Raw genomic sequence first — 17,971 nt, forward strand, 5'->3', positions numbered from 1 at the left:
AAACTCAATTATTAGCACGGCTGTGTGTGAGAAGCATTAGAAAGTGTTCCCAGTCAACACTGCGTCAGCTTCAGGAGTTGCTTCAGAGCACTCCTAAGATTTTCAACTCGCATCTTTGTATAGGCTGAAAATCTCAGTGGTCAACTGCACAGCTTTTTCCTTCCCTGTGTCTCCTTTCGTAAGAGGCCCCAGCCAGTTGCTAGCGTTCTGTGTGTCAATCATTCTGAACAGACTGAAGGCACACGCTTTGTTTTCTTAACATCAGCCAGGCTTTCTAAGGGACAGAGCTCTCCTTTTCTTAGATGGGATGGTATTGCAAATGCTGGACCTGACAGTGAGGGAGCAAGTGTGATGGGGGTGAGAGGTTACTGACCTGAAATGGTGCAGCATTATTCACCACATCATCTCTTTTTCCTAAATTACAGCAGAATAGCAAGTGCATCATTACAGATTCAGGAAACCAGAAGGCTGCTTCATCATGAAATGTTCTTCATGTTTCAAGCAAGCATTTCCTCTGCCCTAAACACTTATTTATAATCTTGCTTACAGAAAAACACAAGTTGCATTGCACAATAAGTAAGAATTCTGCCATAAATGCTCTGAACCTTACCTAGAGTTAGCAAGCAGTTTTGTCACTTTTTGTATAGACAGTCAAGTTCCTCTCCCATTTCGGAAAAGATACCATAAATGCTGAACTAGCTAAAGAACCATACCTAATACTGATAAAATCATGAATTAATCCAGTGATGTTGCAGTATGTTTAACTACATTACAACTTTTTATAAAGACATTTAGGTAATTTTTTTTTTATCTGAATTTACTATATCATCTCTTGATGGGCTGAGGGACAACGCAGGATTTCTTCGGGATGGAAGGGTTCTTAAGCAGTAATTTATAAAAGAATTCGAACGTGTATGGACAAGTAAACAGATTTCAGGGATGGCATATGAGCCAGGTGAAAACGGTTAATTCTTCAAATGCATATGCAACAGCCTCCACAGAGCCTATACCCAGCACAATCGTTATTTTCAGGTTGTAGAAAGGGTTAGAGCTTTTAGAAGGGCTCAGAAGAGCAAAATTAAGAGTTGACTGCATTCTATACCCATGCATCTTCACACATTAAGGTGGGTTTTTTTGTTATGTGCTAAAAATTGCAACTATGGAATACTCAGCATTGATTATCACAATAAATGAAACATCTCTCTTGCCTTCTTCAGATCTTGTCAGGTACACTCTAAAATTCTGACTTCATAACATCACAAACATAGAAATTCCAGTTAAGCTGTGTGCAGAAATGTTCAAAGTTCTCAGGTTTCCTTATTTGTTTTACAGTCAACTACTGCAGTGTAGAAGTGACCTTCTAAGGTCACTTGAAACAGGCTGCCAGTTCAATTTATTAGTTTTATTTAGTTTAAACCTACTCTAGGAGCTACAAAGCGTCTCTCAGAAAAATGATTCTGTTTACTCAGTACTATAGGTTTGATTCGAATTCACTGTTCTTGGTCTATCATAGGATTGAATAATGCTTTAACTTTTACTGTACACATAGTATGCATACGCTACCTGTGGAACCATAGCATTTAGGGTGCTCAGTAGGTAAGCTGCTCACTTGCCATAAAATACCACTTTTTGGAACCTGCCCTGGTTGGTGAACCTTTAAACAAAAATATAACCATGAAGATGAGCTTCTCAGAACTGTGTGATTCTAGTCCTGCACAGCCTAGATCTACAAGAGGAAAGCTCAATTTAGTTTAGTACTCCTTTTCAACAAGCTCAAGATCACATAATGAAAATCAGGGTTTGAACTCATGAATGATTCCATTCTTCTTTAACAACAGACTTCACACTTTTGGCCAAGCTTCTCTCAGCTCAAACACCTGGCTCTGATATTAATTAATGAAAATGTCAAAGATCTATTTTAAAACCTAAAATGCTAACATAAATAACAGAATGGAGAATCATTTGGGCAAAACACAGCATGTTTTTTAGTAAGAGTGGGTTTTGCTGTACTTTAAAAAATAGTTATGCTGAACATATTTCAGGCACAGTTAATACAAGACTTAACCTATAAACATAGAAACAGTGTTTGCGGTAAAACAAGACATAGCTGCATTTCATTATTTCAAGCACCTGCCCATGGCAAGGGGGATTGGAACTAGATGACCTTTAAGATCCCTCCCAAACAACACCATTCTGTGATTCTACGATTCTACAAAACTCCACTGATGTTAACTTCACATCAAAAAATAACTGACCTGTTTTATGTAAGAGAAACACATGGTTAAGGGGTAAAGAGTGAAATCATATTCCAACACTGCCTACTTTCACTGTGGACTTATCTTAGGCGACTCTGCACAAATTACATGAGGCAGCCACCACTCTTGGTCTAACCCTGCACAGTGCTGGCACAGCTGTTCGCACTGCTATGGAGACAGACAAGTAATGTTATTTATAATTCCACCAGAAAAACAGGCACTGCACTGGAGCACTGAAGGAAAGGAGGGCATTTTCTCACACCCACAGACATGCTCCAAGCACAGTTTGACAGCAGTACTGCTCTCACTGGCCCTTATACCTGAGGATATTTCAACAGTTACTGTTGAACAAATCAGAGTGTTTCCATAGGAGTTGAGAACACACCCAACAGTCTTGGCCATTCTCTTTAATTCTCATTATACTTTCTGGTCCTGTTTTAAGAATGATCTTTCAAAACTGTCCAACACACAAACAGAAACATATCGATACTGTAAGTTTTAGCAAAGTTTTAGTTCAAAAAAATACTGCATTATTTCATCAACATTTCTTAAACTAGATTTCATTTTTAGTTCAGCTAAAGCACAAGTCTTTCTTTAATCCTATTAAATTTGTACATGAATAGATATGTTTTTTTCATACCATTAGTTTCTGCAAATTTCTGAACATCAGCCAGAGTCTTTAGTTCTTTCCTTGGGCAAGCTGATACACACAAAGCAAGAGATTTGATCTTCTGATGTACTAGATCAATGTTGCACGGATCCAAAAAGAACACATACCTAGGGAAGAAAAAGATGTGAATTACTTCTATTTTAATCAACAATTACACTGAACAAAATTGATTTCATTTCAAACTAAAAGATTCATTCAAGACTAACCTTCAGTCTACCTAGAAACATGGGAAATTTGCTACTATCATAATTGTGTGGGTAAAAATAATTGACGTACTCAACATATGCGCCAAAAAGACTAATATTTACGGACTGTTGGATCAGACAGAAAAGATACGTAACTTTACCAGATTCAAGTCCATTCAAATGGTATTGTTTACAAAAAGAGTAGCACTTCTATCATGCCTCTTCACAGATATGGGTCTTACAATTCAGAGCTAATGCTTCACTCCATAACTTCACTTCATAATTTCCATTTCTTCCCAAAACACAAAACAAGCCCTCTAAGATTATACTTATGCTATTAAAAAAAAAAAAAAGACAGACTGTCATTATTTTAATGAACACACACGATAAAAGCAATTCAGAACAGCTTTTTGTTTTAGATTGATTTTCCACACCACCAGCCCATACCCATACCATAGATCATGTTAGTATTTATTTTGAAATGAAAATTGTTCAGCTCTTTCTAGTAGCTACAGTTCGGGTGAAGTATTTTAAAGAGATTCTATTTCATAACTTTTCAAGATGGTCACTGTCATTTAAAAACCCACTTTGTGAAGTACTTATTGTAGCTTCCTAGCCATCATTTCTCCTGACTACACACATCACATCGCAAACACTGCCCTACTGTATTGTCCATTCATGGTGTAATGCAGACACAGCATCTTTTCTTTTGTGAAAGTTGAACGAGTGTTTGAAATTCCTGTAACTCTGGTGACACGCTATGCATTGAAATACTCTCTTCATATCATCTCACATCAAAATGGGAAAACAAAACTACCATGTAAAATAGCATTTCTATTTTTGCAGTTCTCATAGGGGAAATTCAACTCATAATCAGTAAAAATCCCTTCTGATCCCAGAATACTTTTTTAAGCTACCACATAGTTATACATAGTTGTAAGTGCACTTTAAGTTACATAGTACACTATAAGAAGACTCCTTTACAAGCACACTATCAGAAATAAATACAACTTTCAAAGAGATTGATGTCTTACTTGATAACTTGAACTGGAACTTTTAAGAAGAATGTGCTATGACAGAAAGTGTTACAAGGAAAAAGGCAATGTCCCAACACGTTTGATACTACACACTTTAGAGATAATACTTTTCAAGTGTATTTTTGATAATGGATCTCACAGACCATGCAAAAATGTCAAACCATCAATCTTTTTTTTAAACAACTGGGACAAAGCTGGTTCGAAAATTGCTGTGCAGATCCTAGGAAAAGAAAAAAAAAGTATACGTCATATCAGTTGGCCACATGTGTAATGGCTGGAGTTAAGATCCTGCCTGAACACTTTCAGTCTATGTGCCAATTGCTGTCTAACTTTCTCACACAGAGAAAAGACAGGGAAGTTTCTATTACCTAATCTCAGTGTATGAGAATTATTACTACTTAGCACACTTTTTCAGTCCTTAGCTTCAAAAGACTTCTTGTCTTACCTCCTGAAACTCCATCAAAACTTTCATCTATATCAAGTGTACTGCAGTAATACACCACTTGAATTCTTAAAACATTCATTTTCTTTGTCCCTATTTCTGTGAATTTTTATTTTTATTTTTTTTTTTACTGAATACATACTACACACCTCAGAACTCCATAGACCATGAAAGTCTAGGAAGCAAGCACACACAAAAACTCTGCCATGTCTCCAAGGTAACTAACTGGGTGTGAGCAACAAGCCATGAATTCCACGCTTTTCCTTTATTTCAAAGAAAACACCTTCCAACTGATACTAAGAAAAACAATAGTGGTTTTAACTGGACACTCCTTTTACAGCCTCCTCTTCTTGAGGGCAAGTCCCTACAGATGTTCTTCCATTCTGTACGGGTATGTGGAAAGAGAGCATCTGCTCCTGTAAGGTTATCTGATCAAAGCAGCCATCAACAAGAACATGTAAGAATCAAACCTGACCAAGAAACGATGAGGGAGGCAGTGATGAGAACAAAAACTGGTCATTGTACTAACTAGTAAGGATATGCAAAGAACACTTATTTTGCAGTGAGGCTGCATTATTAAGGACCTCATCAAATTATGATAAGGGAGGGGAAACAAACACACAGACATAAAATGCATGCAGTTATTGTCAACATATACAACAACCAGAAACAACACAAGAATCACAACAACTGATGAGCTATCAAGAAGCTGCAGGCAAACTGGGACTTCTCAACCGGTAAGGATGCAAACATGATGGTCCATGATGCTGGAGAAGGTCAGTGGAGCTACACTAGCTGATGAGATGTACAGGGAAGGGAGGATCAAAGTTGGAGAGACAGAAAAAGTTATGCAACGTGCTAGTTCTGTGTAAGCCGGGGCTGGTCATTAAAGCTCGTCTGAATGAGCCTGTCCCATCTTCTCATTAAATCCTTGCTTCAACGTCTCTGTGTGATCTTGCTCCATGCAATGTTCAAGTCTGCTGCCAGATAACAGCTTCTGGGGGACTAGCACGGGTCAGTTTGGTGCCGGCAGCACCAGGGAGGTGGATGTGTTTGTGATGGGGACCCAGGGGTGTTGCGTGTGGGCCTGCACCAGGCTGGCTGGCTCTGGCAGCCCCAGGGCAGGAGGGGACAGGGCTGTGTCTGTGTGCCTGTGTCCTGCAGTGTCCTCTGGGCATGTCTGTCCATCTGCATCCCTCAGCCTGGGCAGAGACCCCAGTTCCCTGGGCAGGAGGCCAGTGCTAGCATCTCTGAACACATATTGCTGAGAAAAGCCCAGGGAAACCAACTCTGGCATTCACAGGCTGGACTACAGCCCACTTCTACATTCATTTCAAGTCAAAGACCAAACTATAATCTTAATGGCTGGAAGAAAGTGGAGTACTCTGTAAAATGAATACTACAATTTTAAGTCAAGACTGGCAATTGAGAAATATGATGCAACTATAGGGCCATATCCAATTTGGACAGAAGCGTGCTGTGTTGGCATACCCTTAAACAGACACATATAATTCAAACACCACACTGTGCGGTTCAGAGATGGCTCTGACCAAAACAAGGCAGCTGCAAATCAAACTCCAAGCTATGAATATGTGGCTTCAATCCAAGGTTTCAGAAATCTGATGCAAGATATTTTCAAATTCTAACAGCTAAAACAAGAACTGAAATGCCAAGCACCAGCATTACAGAGGAAAAGGTTTGGTTTTTAAAGCTATGATTTACTGAAAACAACTGATTTGATTGCAGAAAATTCCAAACCATGTCACCACAGAACAGGTTTTGTTCATATCTTGTGCTGCAATTTCTTTAAAATCAACAATAGTCTAATTTGCTGGTAAGAAAGTAACTTAGATCGGCAACACAAAGACTAAAGTAATTAGATTTTTAGAATATGCTTCAGCACTAGAAATGAAAATTTGTTTGCCGCAGGAAATTCATATGTCAGATTTAGAGCCTAAGAAAGCATCTTTATGTTGTACCTTAATCTACTTTTTGGAAATCAACATACGTCTCTGAAACAAGGCATGATGAAAAGTTACCTGAGGTAAAAATAACTGCATGTAATTTGTAATATATCTACACTCATAACTATAATAAAAACTAGAAATGTTAAGCTCATGTTTAATATTAAAGTAATTCCTATACGTACAGAGAAAGAAGGAAAGAATTTGTGTAACTTTTCAAAAGTCATGATATGTGAAAATAACATCAGTATCAAGTAGTTCGTTCTCAGGCAGGAAATTAAAAATGAACTTCTCCATAGTTTTTCAAAATGTATCAAAAAATTTTACATGTATATATATATAGCCTTCTTTTTGTTCTTCTACTGTTTTGAGTTTTTATTTCAATGTTGCCTTTTTTTTTTTTTTAAGACGTCTAAAAGAAAATTCCAGATTTCTAGGGAAGTAATTCAAAATATAATTTCAAAATGATCAGAAGTTAGAAAGAGAGCATCAACAGTTTCGACTCCTGATTGGTAGCTTATTAGACAAGTTATTACCTATTTGTGACTATGAAAAATTCAGCACTCTCTTCTTTCCATGTAAAAACAGGAAGAAAAAGCATGGTAACTTCATACACTACACCTTGATTCTGGAAGCATGAACAGTTCATTTTAAGCACTGCGGCAAATTATATGAACAAGCTGTATTGGGTTTACATGGCAAGGTTTTGGTAGCAGGGGCTGCAGGGGTGGCCTCTGTGAGCAGAGCCCAGCAGCTGCCCCGTGTCAGAGCAGAGCCAGCTCCAGACGGCTCCAAAGGAACCCGCTGCTGGCCTGAGCTGAGCCAGGGAGCGACACTGGGTGGGTCTCTGGGAGAGTAGGTTTAAGGAAGGGGGAAAAACCTGCTGTGCAACAGCAGCTGGGAGAGAGGAGTCAGAAATCTGAGAGAAGCAGCCCTGCAGCCCCCCAGGTGAGTGCAGCAGGAGGGCAGGAGGTGCTCCAGGCAGGCAGCAGCAGTTCCCCTGCGGCCTGTGCAGGGAGAGGCCCCTGGTGGAGCAGGCTGTCCCCCTGCAGCCCGTGGGTCCCACACGGAGCAGATCTCCATGCTGCAGCCCCCCCGTGGAGAAGCCCCCGGTGGAGCAGGTGGATGTGGCCTGGAGGAGGCTGCGGCCCATGGAGAGCCCCCGCAGGAGCAGGCCCCGGGCCGGAGCTGCAGCCCGTGGACAGGAGCCCACGCAGGAGCAGGGGGTCTGGGGGGAGCTGCCGCCCACCCGTGGGGGACCCGTGCTGGAGCAGTTTGCTCCTGGGGGATGGATGGACCCCGTGGTACGGAGCCGTGTGGGAGCAGGTCTTGAAGAGCTGCTGCCTGCGGGCAGCCCCCGCAGGCTCAGTTCGGGAAGGACGGCATCCCGTGGGAGGGACCCCACGGGGAGCAGGGGCAGAGAGGGACCGTGAAGGCGTGGCGGAGACGAAGCATCAGGGACTGACCGCGGCCCCCATTTCCCATTCCCCATTCTCCTGCAAAGCTTGGGGGAGAAGGAGGTGGAAGAGGGTGGGTGGGGGGAAGGTGTTTTTAGTTTGCTTTTAGTTTCTCACTGTTCTATTCTGCTAGTGATGGGCAATAAATTACACTAATCTTCCTGTGGTGTGTTTGTTTTGCCCATGATGATAACGGTGAGTGATCTCCCTGTCCTTATCACAACCCTTGAGCCCTTCCCATTGTATTTTCTCCCCGCTTTTCATTGAGGTGGAAGAGTGAGGGAGCAGTTGGAGTGGGATTTTAGCTGCCCAGAAAGGTAAAACCACCACATAAGCCTATCTTACCTTCAAGTACCGTGTACGTTCTTATATTTGTGTCATTGATTTTCTGTCAGCTCTCAGGGCATCTCTTTATAGGCAAATGAGTACTTTACAGAACAACCATTTACTGTGATTTACAAGCATCTTATTGCTATAATGGAGAAGTGAATTAAATGATCACAACCAATCTAAACAAATGACATGTAGGGCATATACAGTTTCTTTCAACCAAATTCTCTGCATGCATCATGCATGCTGCAAGCTCTATCTGGGCTTTCTTACTAGCTAAAAATCAACCCTTTTCCTGAGTCAAAGGCATTTATTAAGGCAGAAAACCACCCTAACTATTCTCCATGGCAGCATATGAACATCATCTTGTACTTGGAGGAATAGCACTAACTGGATTCTGCCCAAGCAGCAAAATACTACTGATCAAAAATAAGACTGAATATTTGGCTACTATGGACATCATTTATGGACATTTTTAACCCCATCATAATTGCCAAAACCTGAAAAGCAAGAAGTTTATTTAAAGCAGGCAGGCTTAATGAGAATTCATTAAACTAGGGCTGGTCTATCATCCTGTGTCTTACCCTTGAGCACGGTCTATTAAAGCTGTATTTTCTTTCTAAAATAAAAAGATGCTTGATTCACTCTTTGTTGACAAGATCATGTTGTAAAAACCTCCTTCCCAACATTTCACCTCACTGGTGTCAACGTAACTGATGTACACTGATCAGATCATACTATTGTGAGGACTCTTCCTCCTTACCCTTGCCACCCAGATTTTCATTTCCATGCAGGCCACATTTCACTTCCTCATTACAATCTTTATGGGTTGCTGTCATTTACAAGGAATGAAATGCTGTTTTTACAGATGATTTAGCTTTTCTGCCTTGGACTCAGAAATGAAGACAGAATTACTCCGCAAGCAGAATGAAATGAGTATAACTTTATGTTTCGAAAATCACATTTGTAGAGCTTAAAGCCCATCCTTTCTCTTCACAAACTGAAATAGAAAGGAGCAGTAAGAAGACTTTATTTCTACATATGTCTGAAAAGTACTCCTATAAAATAGCATGAAATATTCCATTGAACTGCACCTCAGACACTGCAGGAACTCCATCTGCTAGACACAGATGCAAAGCAGATAGTTTCTTCTAAAAAAAATAAAAAGCCACTGAGAGTGAGATGGATCACTTGCTTACATAAGAACTGGCCTCTACCAAAGCTGGGTACCCTTGACTGTACCAGACATTTCACTGTGAACAGTTATAGAATAATCTGCCTTTCTAGAAGACTTTCTCTCACTCTTACCAGTGACAATGATATCCCATGTAAGTGTACCCACTTCAGTCATGCTTCAAGCCACGATACCATTTTTCAAAAAATATACTTTTGAACCTTACTAAGACTTTGGCTTGACAATCAGCAAGCTCTGTATGTTAACTGCATTTAAATTTTTCTCAATTTCTATTTGCGATCTTTCAATCATTGACTTTACAAGGTGAAAATCACTTAGCAGTGCTAGACGTTTATATTCACGATGGCCTAATTTCTGTGACATACATATTCTAGGGAGACTATTACACTATTATTTGGTGTGTTTCAATACGGTGCCTGAGTTTCTCCACCTTCTCACACCAAGAGAGACATCATTTCTTTCTAAAGGTAAAGATGTTTATGTTGATAATTTTGAACTTTGTATCATCTTTCACAACACAGGAATGACAATTTTGTACTGATATACCTGACTTTAGAAAGCACTAAAATATTTATAGAGTACAGTAGGAATTTTTTTCTGCATTACTTTTAAGCTTTTTAACCCTCCTAAAAGCTGCAATTAGATTAAAAAATGATTCTTTTGACAGAATAAATATGTAAAAATGTTCACGCTGTTTTATTTAATTTAAATTTTCCTGATATCACACCAAATACCTAGCAACATTAAATCTTAAACCAGCGTGGTGGTTTTACTCAGCTGGGCAGCTGAACTCCACCACAAGCGCTCTCTCAACTCCCCCTCCTCGAAAGAAAAGGTAGAGAAGAAAAAAAAAAAAAAGGCTACACAGAAGCACAGAGGGAAGAAAAACAAATTCTCTACTTCCGATCAACAAGCAGTGTTTGGCCACGTCCCAGGAAGCAGGGCCTCAATGCGTGGAGCAGTTGCTTGGGAGGACAGACATTTTCACGACGAGAGCCAACGCTCTCCTTCCCCTTCCCCACCTTTTATTGCTGAGTGTGACACCACACCGTATGGAAGGAATATCCCTTTGTTCCGTTTAGGTCAGCTGCCCTGGGGATGTCCCCTCCCCACCTCTTGCCCACCCCCAGCCCGCTGGCTTTGAGGGATATGGAGGGAGTCTTGGTGCTGTGCCAGCACCGCTCGGTGATGACAACACGCTGGAGTGACACTGATGCTGCTCTAGCTACAGGTGCAGAGCACAGCACTGCATGGGCCGCTGCAGGGAAAGCTAACTCCATCCCAGCCACACCCACTACAATCAGCTATTTAGAAATCTTCATTATGGCAACTCAAAATCAGCATATATTAGAAATATTTCCAAAATAATCCCCAAAAATAGAGGATTTTCTGCTAATCTGAAAGTGAAGTGTGAAGTAAAAGAGTATCATTCTCATAAATTGAGTAATTTTTAGCTCTTTGATGTAATCAAATAGTGAACGAGACATATTTTATAACAATTAATACTACTATTCTAAGGTTAGACTGAATAGCTTACTTTCTAACATTACACAAATTGTACAGATGCATTCTGAGCAGGCAGACCTCAACAGACATTCACTAGGTTTTTGGGCCCTCACTCCAGACAGAATTCTTGTTGCTCAGCTCTAGCACTACAACTGTAGTAAGATTTTTTTTTCTCTCAATAGACAGAAAATACCTTTGCTGGTTCTGACCTCTAAGTGTGTTTCCCCATGACTCTGCTTACTAAAAGTTGAGCGTTGATTAAAAGCTTTGTGCATTTTCTCCACGAGCACCTTTTATGCATCCTACTTACAATCCAAGGTTTAAAGTTTTAAAGTCTCATTTTAATGTGTCAGATATATCCTGGTTTCCCCTAAACTCAATGGCAGAAATGAATCATAGGACGTCAGAAGTCAAACCATTTCTATATACATGTCATAGGCCTACTCTCAAATCTGAGAACTCTTATATTACACTTAAAACCCTAAAAAAGACAACTCTCCAGTGATCTGCTACAATATCCCACATTAAGTGAATGCTAAGAATAGGACATCTCTCAATGAATTAGCTATGTTCACGTTACACTTCTGTCAACATACACTTTCAAAGTACTTTTGATGGATGTTATAAAAGATTGTTGTTCTCCAGGTGAGAACAGTGGAGAAGGACCAGTAGGAAAAAAGGATATTCCTTTTCACGTTTTATTGGAAACCACTTTCAAAGGAAGAAAGGTTTTGCATTTCCTGGTTTACAGATTTAAGCAACTGAATCACATACTCACTTCTTCTGTGTGAGGTCCAGACCACTGTTGACTATTCCCTCCACCTTGACATTTTTCTGTCCACAGATATTTCCATAACTGTCATAGCCTGAAAGCAGTCTTGCAGCTGCTCCTGTAGCTATTGAAAAGCCACAGATAAAACCCTGGGAGAAAAAAAAAAAAGTTAGTAATATTCTCTTTGACAGCTGGAAAAATTGAGTTTAATTCACTTGTTTCTAAGCACAGCTTCTTTAAAAACCCTTTCAGATCAAAGACAGAAAGACAAGGAGAATCCACAGAGAACTACTGTGCAATTATAAAACAAAGTACAAGGCAAAAAGAAGACTCAAGTATCTAACACTGTACATAATCCAAGCGGAGTTAAAAATCTTGTAGTTGTTTTTATGAGAGTCATAATATTCTCTTCAAGTGGTGCATGAAACAGAAGGGAGGCCAAGGGCGGTCAGTAAAAAAAAGAGCTGGAGTTTTCAAGGGTTATTATGTGTCTTAGAAGACTCCAGACCGTCCTGATTTTCTTACTTCAAGATTTGTTCTTCCTTCAAATCTAGTGCTTTCAAGATGAGCTAGAATGACAAGGTTTATCTGACATAAGTTCATTTTAAGGAAATCTTTTTGCTCTAAAGCAAAAGAAGAAAATGGCCAGGTGAAGGCACCAACTGTTCCAAAAGCCAGATTCAAATGCAGGAAAGAAGGAGGTAAAGTGCAAGAGAATGCAAAACGGCACACGAAGCAACATGAGAAATACGCCAAATCAGGCGGGTCTTGCTGTGAATGTTCAGAGTTCCTACACTGGCAAAATCAGGATCAAGGCAGTGATGATGTGAACAGGAGACTGTTTCCAAAAGAATCGCGAGCTGTCTTGCAATGTCACTGACAGGGGAAAAGTGAACCATAGGTTTGCTCCACTACGACCAATGAACTGTTTTTATAGATGAGGCAAGCTAAGATTTGAGAAACCATCTGAGACGTGTGGAGCAACAGGATCATACACACTTGATGACAACAGGTAATGAAATCTGCATTTAACAGTTAAAATGTGGGTGGTTTTAGAGGTCTAAAGATACAAGAGTGATCTTTATGATGGACAGGCTATCATTGTAGAGAAACCCCAGACAACAGCAAGCTGGTCATTATCCTTCCCTTGCCAATGCACTAATGCACTTACAGACTTAATACTCAAAGTGAGAACAAGGGCAAAGTCAGCAAATGGCTATCATCACAAATAGTAATTAAAGCTGATTTCCAGCACTCTCTCTCAACTTTCTCGATCTCTTGCTGTTCTATAAAGGACTTACTCGCATGCATTTTACACACAACAAAACTCAGGCTCTTGGCTGGTTCATATTTTTTTTCCCTACACACACAGTAAGGGAAATTACGTAATTCCTCCCACATCTAATCTAAGTTATGATAATGTGAAGATGACCTCCCAGCCCATCATGGTACCTGACTCTTCAGGTGAACATTCCCCTAGAACACTAACTTACAGGTTATTTGACCCAATTGGATAATTGTTCTGTATACTATATTGCTTAGACAGGAAAATCTGGGGCGCTAACCCACAGCAGGCTAATTTATGACTGGTGGAGCAAGTGGATATAGACTGAGTAACCAGAGAGCATGAACACCACAGGCAGAAGAAAAACAACCACAACAAAAGCTGCTAGCTCGTTTGTCAGGAAATACCGTGCTTTTAAAGATTTTAAGATATCCACGTTACAGTGATGACATAATTTGTATAGTTTAAAGAAAAAACTGTCATCTTTGCATTTCAAGCGCAGCCAATGACAAACATTTCCGGAAAATAAAAAAAAAGAAAACAAAAACATTAGTCAATGGATTAAGAATTCCAAACACCAGAGACTAAGGGACTGCAAAAAGAGAAAGCTGACAGCTTTCAGAAATACCAGATAGCTAAGGAAAATTAGAAATAAGAAATTCCAGATAAGCTACTGTATAAAATGCAGCAATACAAGACAGTGATATTCTGTGTTTAAGAAGAACAGAATACATAGGTCCGTGAAACAACACAAGATAAAAAGACATCGTAACAGCTTGCGCCACCTGGACAAGGTCCTGCACAGCCTGCTGTAGGTGGCCCTGCTCCAGCATGGGGATTGGACCAGATCACTTCCAGAGGTCCCTTCCAACTTCAGCTGTTCTGTGAATCTGTGATTTTCAGTTTTCAGCAATCTGCAGCTCTTGGAGATTTGTTTATCTTTTAATATAAAGTGCACAGAGTTGTGAAGTTGCCTTGAGCAAGATGAGGGTTTCAACACATAGGACAACTCAGATTAAAACACCATACCATTAGAAATATGGTTGTTAGTAGTCGGTGCTTCTAGTAAGCCTCCAAGAAGAAAATAGTCAACTGTTGGATACTCAATCTTTTTTTCTCAGCAAAAAGCATACAGTAATTCACTGAACTGTTTACCAGGCTCAAAAGTATTATTTCCAGGACATCCTCAGTTCCACAAGGAACATGAGTCAAGTGACACCTCAAAGTGCTGAAAATCACATACAAATGAAACTGGAGTTTCAGGGGAAAGGGAGCTGGAGCAAGAACTGGCACGAACAACTAACTCTGAATCCCTATCAAAGGCTTTTCATCTGTGTGTATGACCCATTTCTGTTCTACAGCTCACAGCTCCCATGACAGTATATCCTGCTGACCTTACCCAGTAAATAAGTTACTGGATAAAGATTTTTAAAACCGCCTTCAAATGAATGCAAACTCACCAACTACATAACATTTATTGAACCCTTTCAGCTTTACTCACCATTCCTACGCAGAAGAGGATGAACAAGAGCAGCCATGGTACATCTGTGCAGCTGTGGTCCTCCAGAGGCTTCCACTCTCGCTTGGAGCTCTTGTGTGAGAAGAGAGAAATGGGGTTAACAACATTTATTTAAGTGCCTCCTATTCTCAACAGAAACAAGGCAGCAAATAATTCTCTGGGGCATTAATGTACAGCGGGAGTTATCTTTCAGCTCTTATAAAACTGAAGCAGCTTGGTCAAAAAACTTAAGAGTAAGGCTCATGAAAGACTCCAAACCAAGTGCCTCCATTGGAAGGTAGATTGACAAAGAATTATTTACCCAAGAAACAGGTAATTTATCCAGGAATTTACAGTTCTTTATCCAAGAAATAGGTTCCTTTCACTTTTTTTTTTATTCACTGGAAAGAGATGCTAATGGCATGGAATCAGCAGTATTTGCTATTGTAGTTTTCCACACCCACTTTCCAACAGTTTGATTTCCACAAAGGATAAAAGGTTAAACTTTTCAAAAACTCTCGAGTTTGAAAACACTAGTGGCAGGTTTAACAAGTATAACACATACAGAAAAGATATAATACATTGCTGTTAAAGGAACATTTTTTCTATCTGTCAAGAGGCAGCTGAGCGTAACACTTCAGCAAAGAAATCCCTAGTCAGTATTGCCCAGGTGTCATAAAGGAAAGTGTTGTATTAAAAGGTTGAAACACTCAATGATGTTGAGAGCTGTTTAATCTTTGCAATATAGCAAATAAAAAGGCAGTTGTAAGCAATTCAAATTGTTTGCTGCTCATGAGGTAAAATAGGTGTGTACACACCACTAAAATGAAGTCTTTTTGCTGTCTAGACGAAAAGAATAGTCATTTTGCTGTCTAGGCAATACAGCTTTAAAAAAACAATACTTCAAGAAAAGAACCATTTCTACAAAAAAGAATGAACACAGGCTGTAGCACAAAACTAGCCACCATATTAAAACGTGGATATTAGAATGGTAATATTAATTATAGCTACTTTTAAAAGTACATAGTTGCACAGACAACCTTTTTCAGTTAATTCTCAAGTACTTACTGTTCACACATTTCTATCAAGACCTGAAAAACACTTACTTCGGAAGAAAAGGAGATTGAGGAAGGGAGCATACACAACAGCTCTCATCAGAAAAAGATTCAAAACGGGTTAGCTATTCAAATTTTAGACTTCTTTTCCTCCCAAGACTCTGAAGCATCTTCAAGACTTAGTTGACAGGGCAGTAAATATCAATACTGAATCAAAACAAATGCTGTTGACATTTCATCCAACCATTCTATCTCCAGTATTTTTGCAGAGTTTAATTAATTAATTAATTAAGAAGCTGTAGCATGTAACTTTTGTGATGCGAGCAAGTGTTTTTTGGTATTCATGACTTTTTGTCTGTTTTTTGTTAATTCACAAGTACAAAGCAATCTTTACAAATAATACCATTAGAAAACTACAAACTGCATATCATATAAAAGAAATCCTGCATGCACAATATATCAAAAAGTAGTTTTCTGAACAGTCTGGCTTTTCATGTGGGAATTCCGTCCTATTTTTGCCATCTTATGTTAAGGAAGCTCCACTGGCAGATATATGTGTTTATATTGTTAATTCACATTGCATAAATTCACCAAGTTCTGAACAGCCAAACTTCTTTCTATTTTACTCAATAATCACTAGCGAGAGGTGCTAAAAGGTCACATTATGCACTCTACTACACTCATTCAATAAAACTGTCTTCTGATCCTGGCGAGTTCACACTTAGAACTAACACACTATTCACACTTAACATTTACAGCAAGATTGTGACATTTATATTGTTTTAATTAGCATAAATAGAATTGCATAAAATATGTAAAGCTTCATATTCCTAAATCCACTCCAAGAACCCTGGATATTTTAGAGATTTACTTTTATTTACAAACAGCAGAGAAAAACTTCAGCTCTAGCTCCACCTAAGAGTAAGCTGCCCTTGACAAAAGAGGCAGCACACTAAGATGGACAGGATGGCACGGTGTTTTTTTGTTTGTTTTATCCGCTCTGAACCATCTGCAAACAAAATCTTTTAATAGGATTTTTAAAAGCCACTGGACATCCTCTGGCAATTTAGGTTGTCTGACTAGTCACAGTTACCGTAACTAACCCATTTCATTTACTAACTGGACTACAATTTTTACTTCAACAAGAAAACTTGGAAAGCCCTGGCATAACATGTAGGTAAAAAGTCACACAGGAGAATTTAGTCTGTGTCAGCAGTCTTTATTTGACTCCAAAACATTAGTTTCTATTTAAAAAAAAAAAAAAAAAAAAGGAAAAAAGCATTAAGGAAGGTATTTTAAGTAAGAAATTTGCCATTGGAGACAACTCAAAAGGCACTAGATACTTATCAGCTGGCAATTTAACCACGCATCAGACTAACATAATGAGAAATGACATCTTCAGAACAGTGTCCTTCTCCACTAGGCTCTCCTCTCTTCTTTCCTGAGGTTGGCACAACACAAGCTAGCTGCCAGTATCTGTTCGCTATTTCCTTTTCAGTTGCTTCCTTGTACTCTGGATCTTCACTGAATCTTCTTCCATTGCTTTACAACCCTTAATCTTCATCTTTGATGCTGGTGTCTAGGTCTCTCCAGTGGCAACTCCCCTCACACACATAGATATTTACTCGGACATTGATTGATATTCATGATTGGGCAACAGAAATTGTCAACCTATGTTCAACACAAACTCTAACAAGTGTTGTTTGTTCTTCCATCTGGAGACCATGCTCCATCTCCATTTTAAATGAAATCCCATCAAAATTTTACTAGACGTGCTTTGCCTGCAATTCTTAATGGATTTCCACCTTTCCTCTAGTCAGATTAAGACTCTTCAACATTTGACAATGCAATAAAGTGAAATAGAGGAAAAATATTTTTAATTAAAAATAATTTGACTTATTTTTTTTTCCTCTTCAAACAGAGCTTTCATAATTTATGCTATGCTACCTGCACACCACTACGACAGAGGATCAGGAGCATTTTCAGAGTGCTGTATGCAACAGAGCGCTCTCCAAGATAAACGTGCAAGTTGGGAACATTTGCCTGACCGTAACAGCTATTCAGTGCTGATTTTAGAGGTTAAGAGTTATTTACTTAAGAATCCAAATGAGTGTGTAATCATTGTAATCACTGTACTTGAGGCTACCATAGAAGCACTCATCTGTCCAACCAGAGTGCAACACAAATGTAAGTGCACATGAAAAGTGTAAAAATGGGGCCTATCAGGCAAAGAATACAGATACTCGAAATTACAGAGAATACAAAGAATCATGAAGAAAAAAAAGCTATAATAGATGCCCAGGACATTAACTTCCCTGAC

General features: G+C 39.3%; 1 protein-coding gene across 2 annotated transcripts in view; it reads right to left on the reverse strand.

The window, feature by feature from the left end:
* The window catches only part of SLC44A1 (solute carrier family 44 member 1), a 67,645-nt gene that overhangs the window by 36,171 nt on the left and 13,503 nt on the right, over window positions 1-17,971 (reverse strand). For both annotated transcript variants that reach the window (XM_080572919.1, XM_080572918.1), the window contains exons 2-4: window positions 14,600-14,689; window positions 11,820-11,962; window positions 2,896-3,032 (exon numbers count right to left, since the gene is read on the reverse strand). In XM_080572919.1, coding sequence (XP_080429045.1) covers window positions 2,896-3,032; window positions 11,820-11,962; window positions 14,600-14,689 — 370 coding nt within the window. The remainder of the gene's footprint in view (window positions 1-2,895; window positions 3,033-11,819; window positions 11,963-14,599; window positions 14,690-17,971) is intronic.

The sequence above is a fragment of the Anser brachyrhynchus genome (assembly GCF_964034855.1).
Source record: "Anser brachyrhynchus genome assembly, chromosome: Z".
Classification (NCBI taxonomy): Eukaryota; Metazoa; Chordata; class Aves; order Anseriformes; family Anatidae; genus Anser; species Anser brachyrhynchus.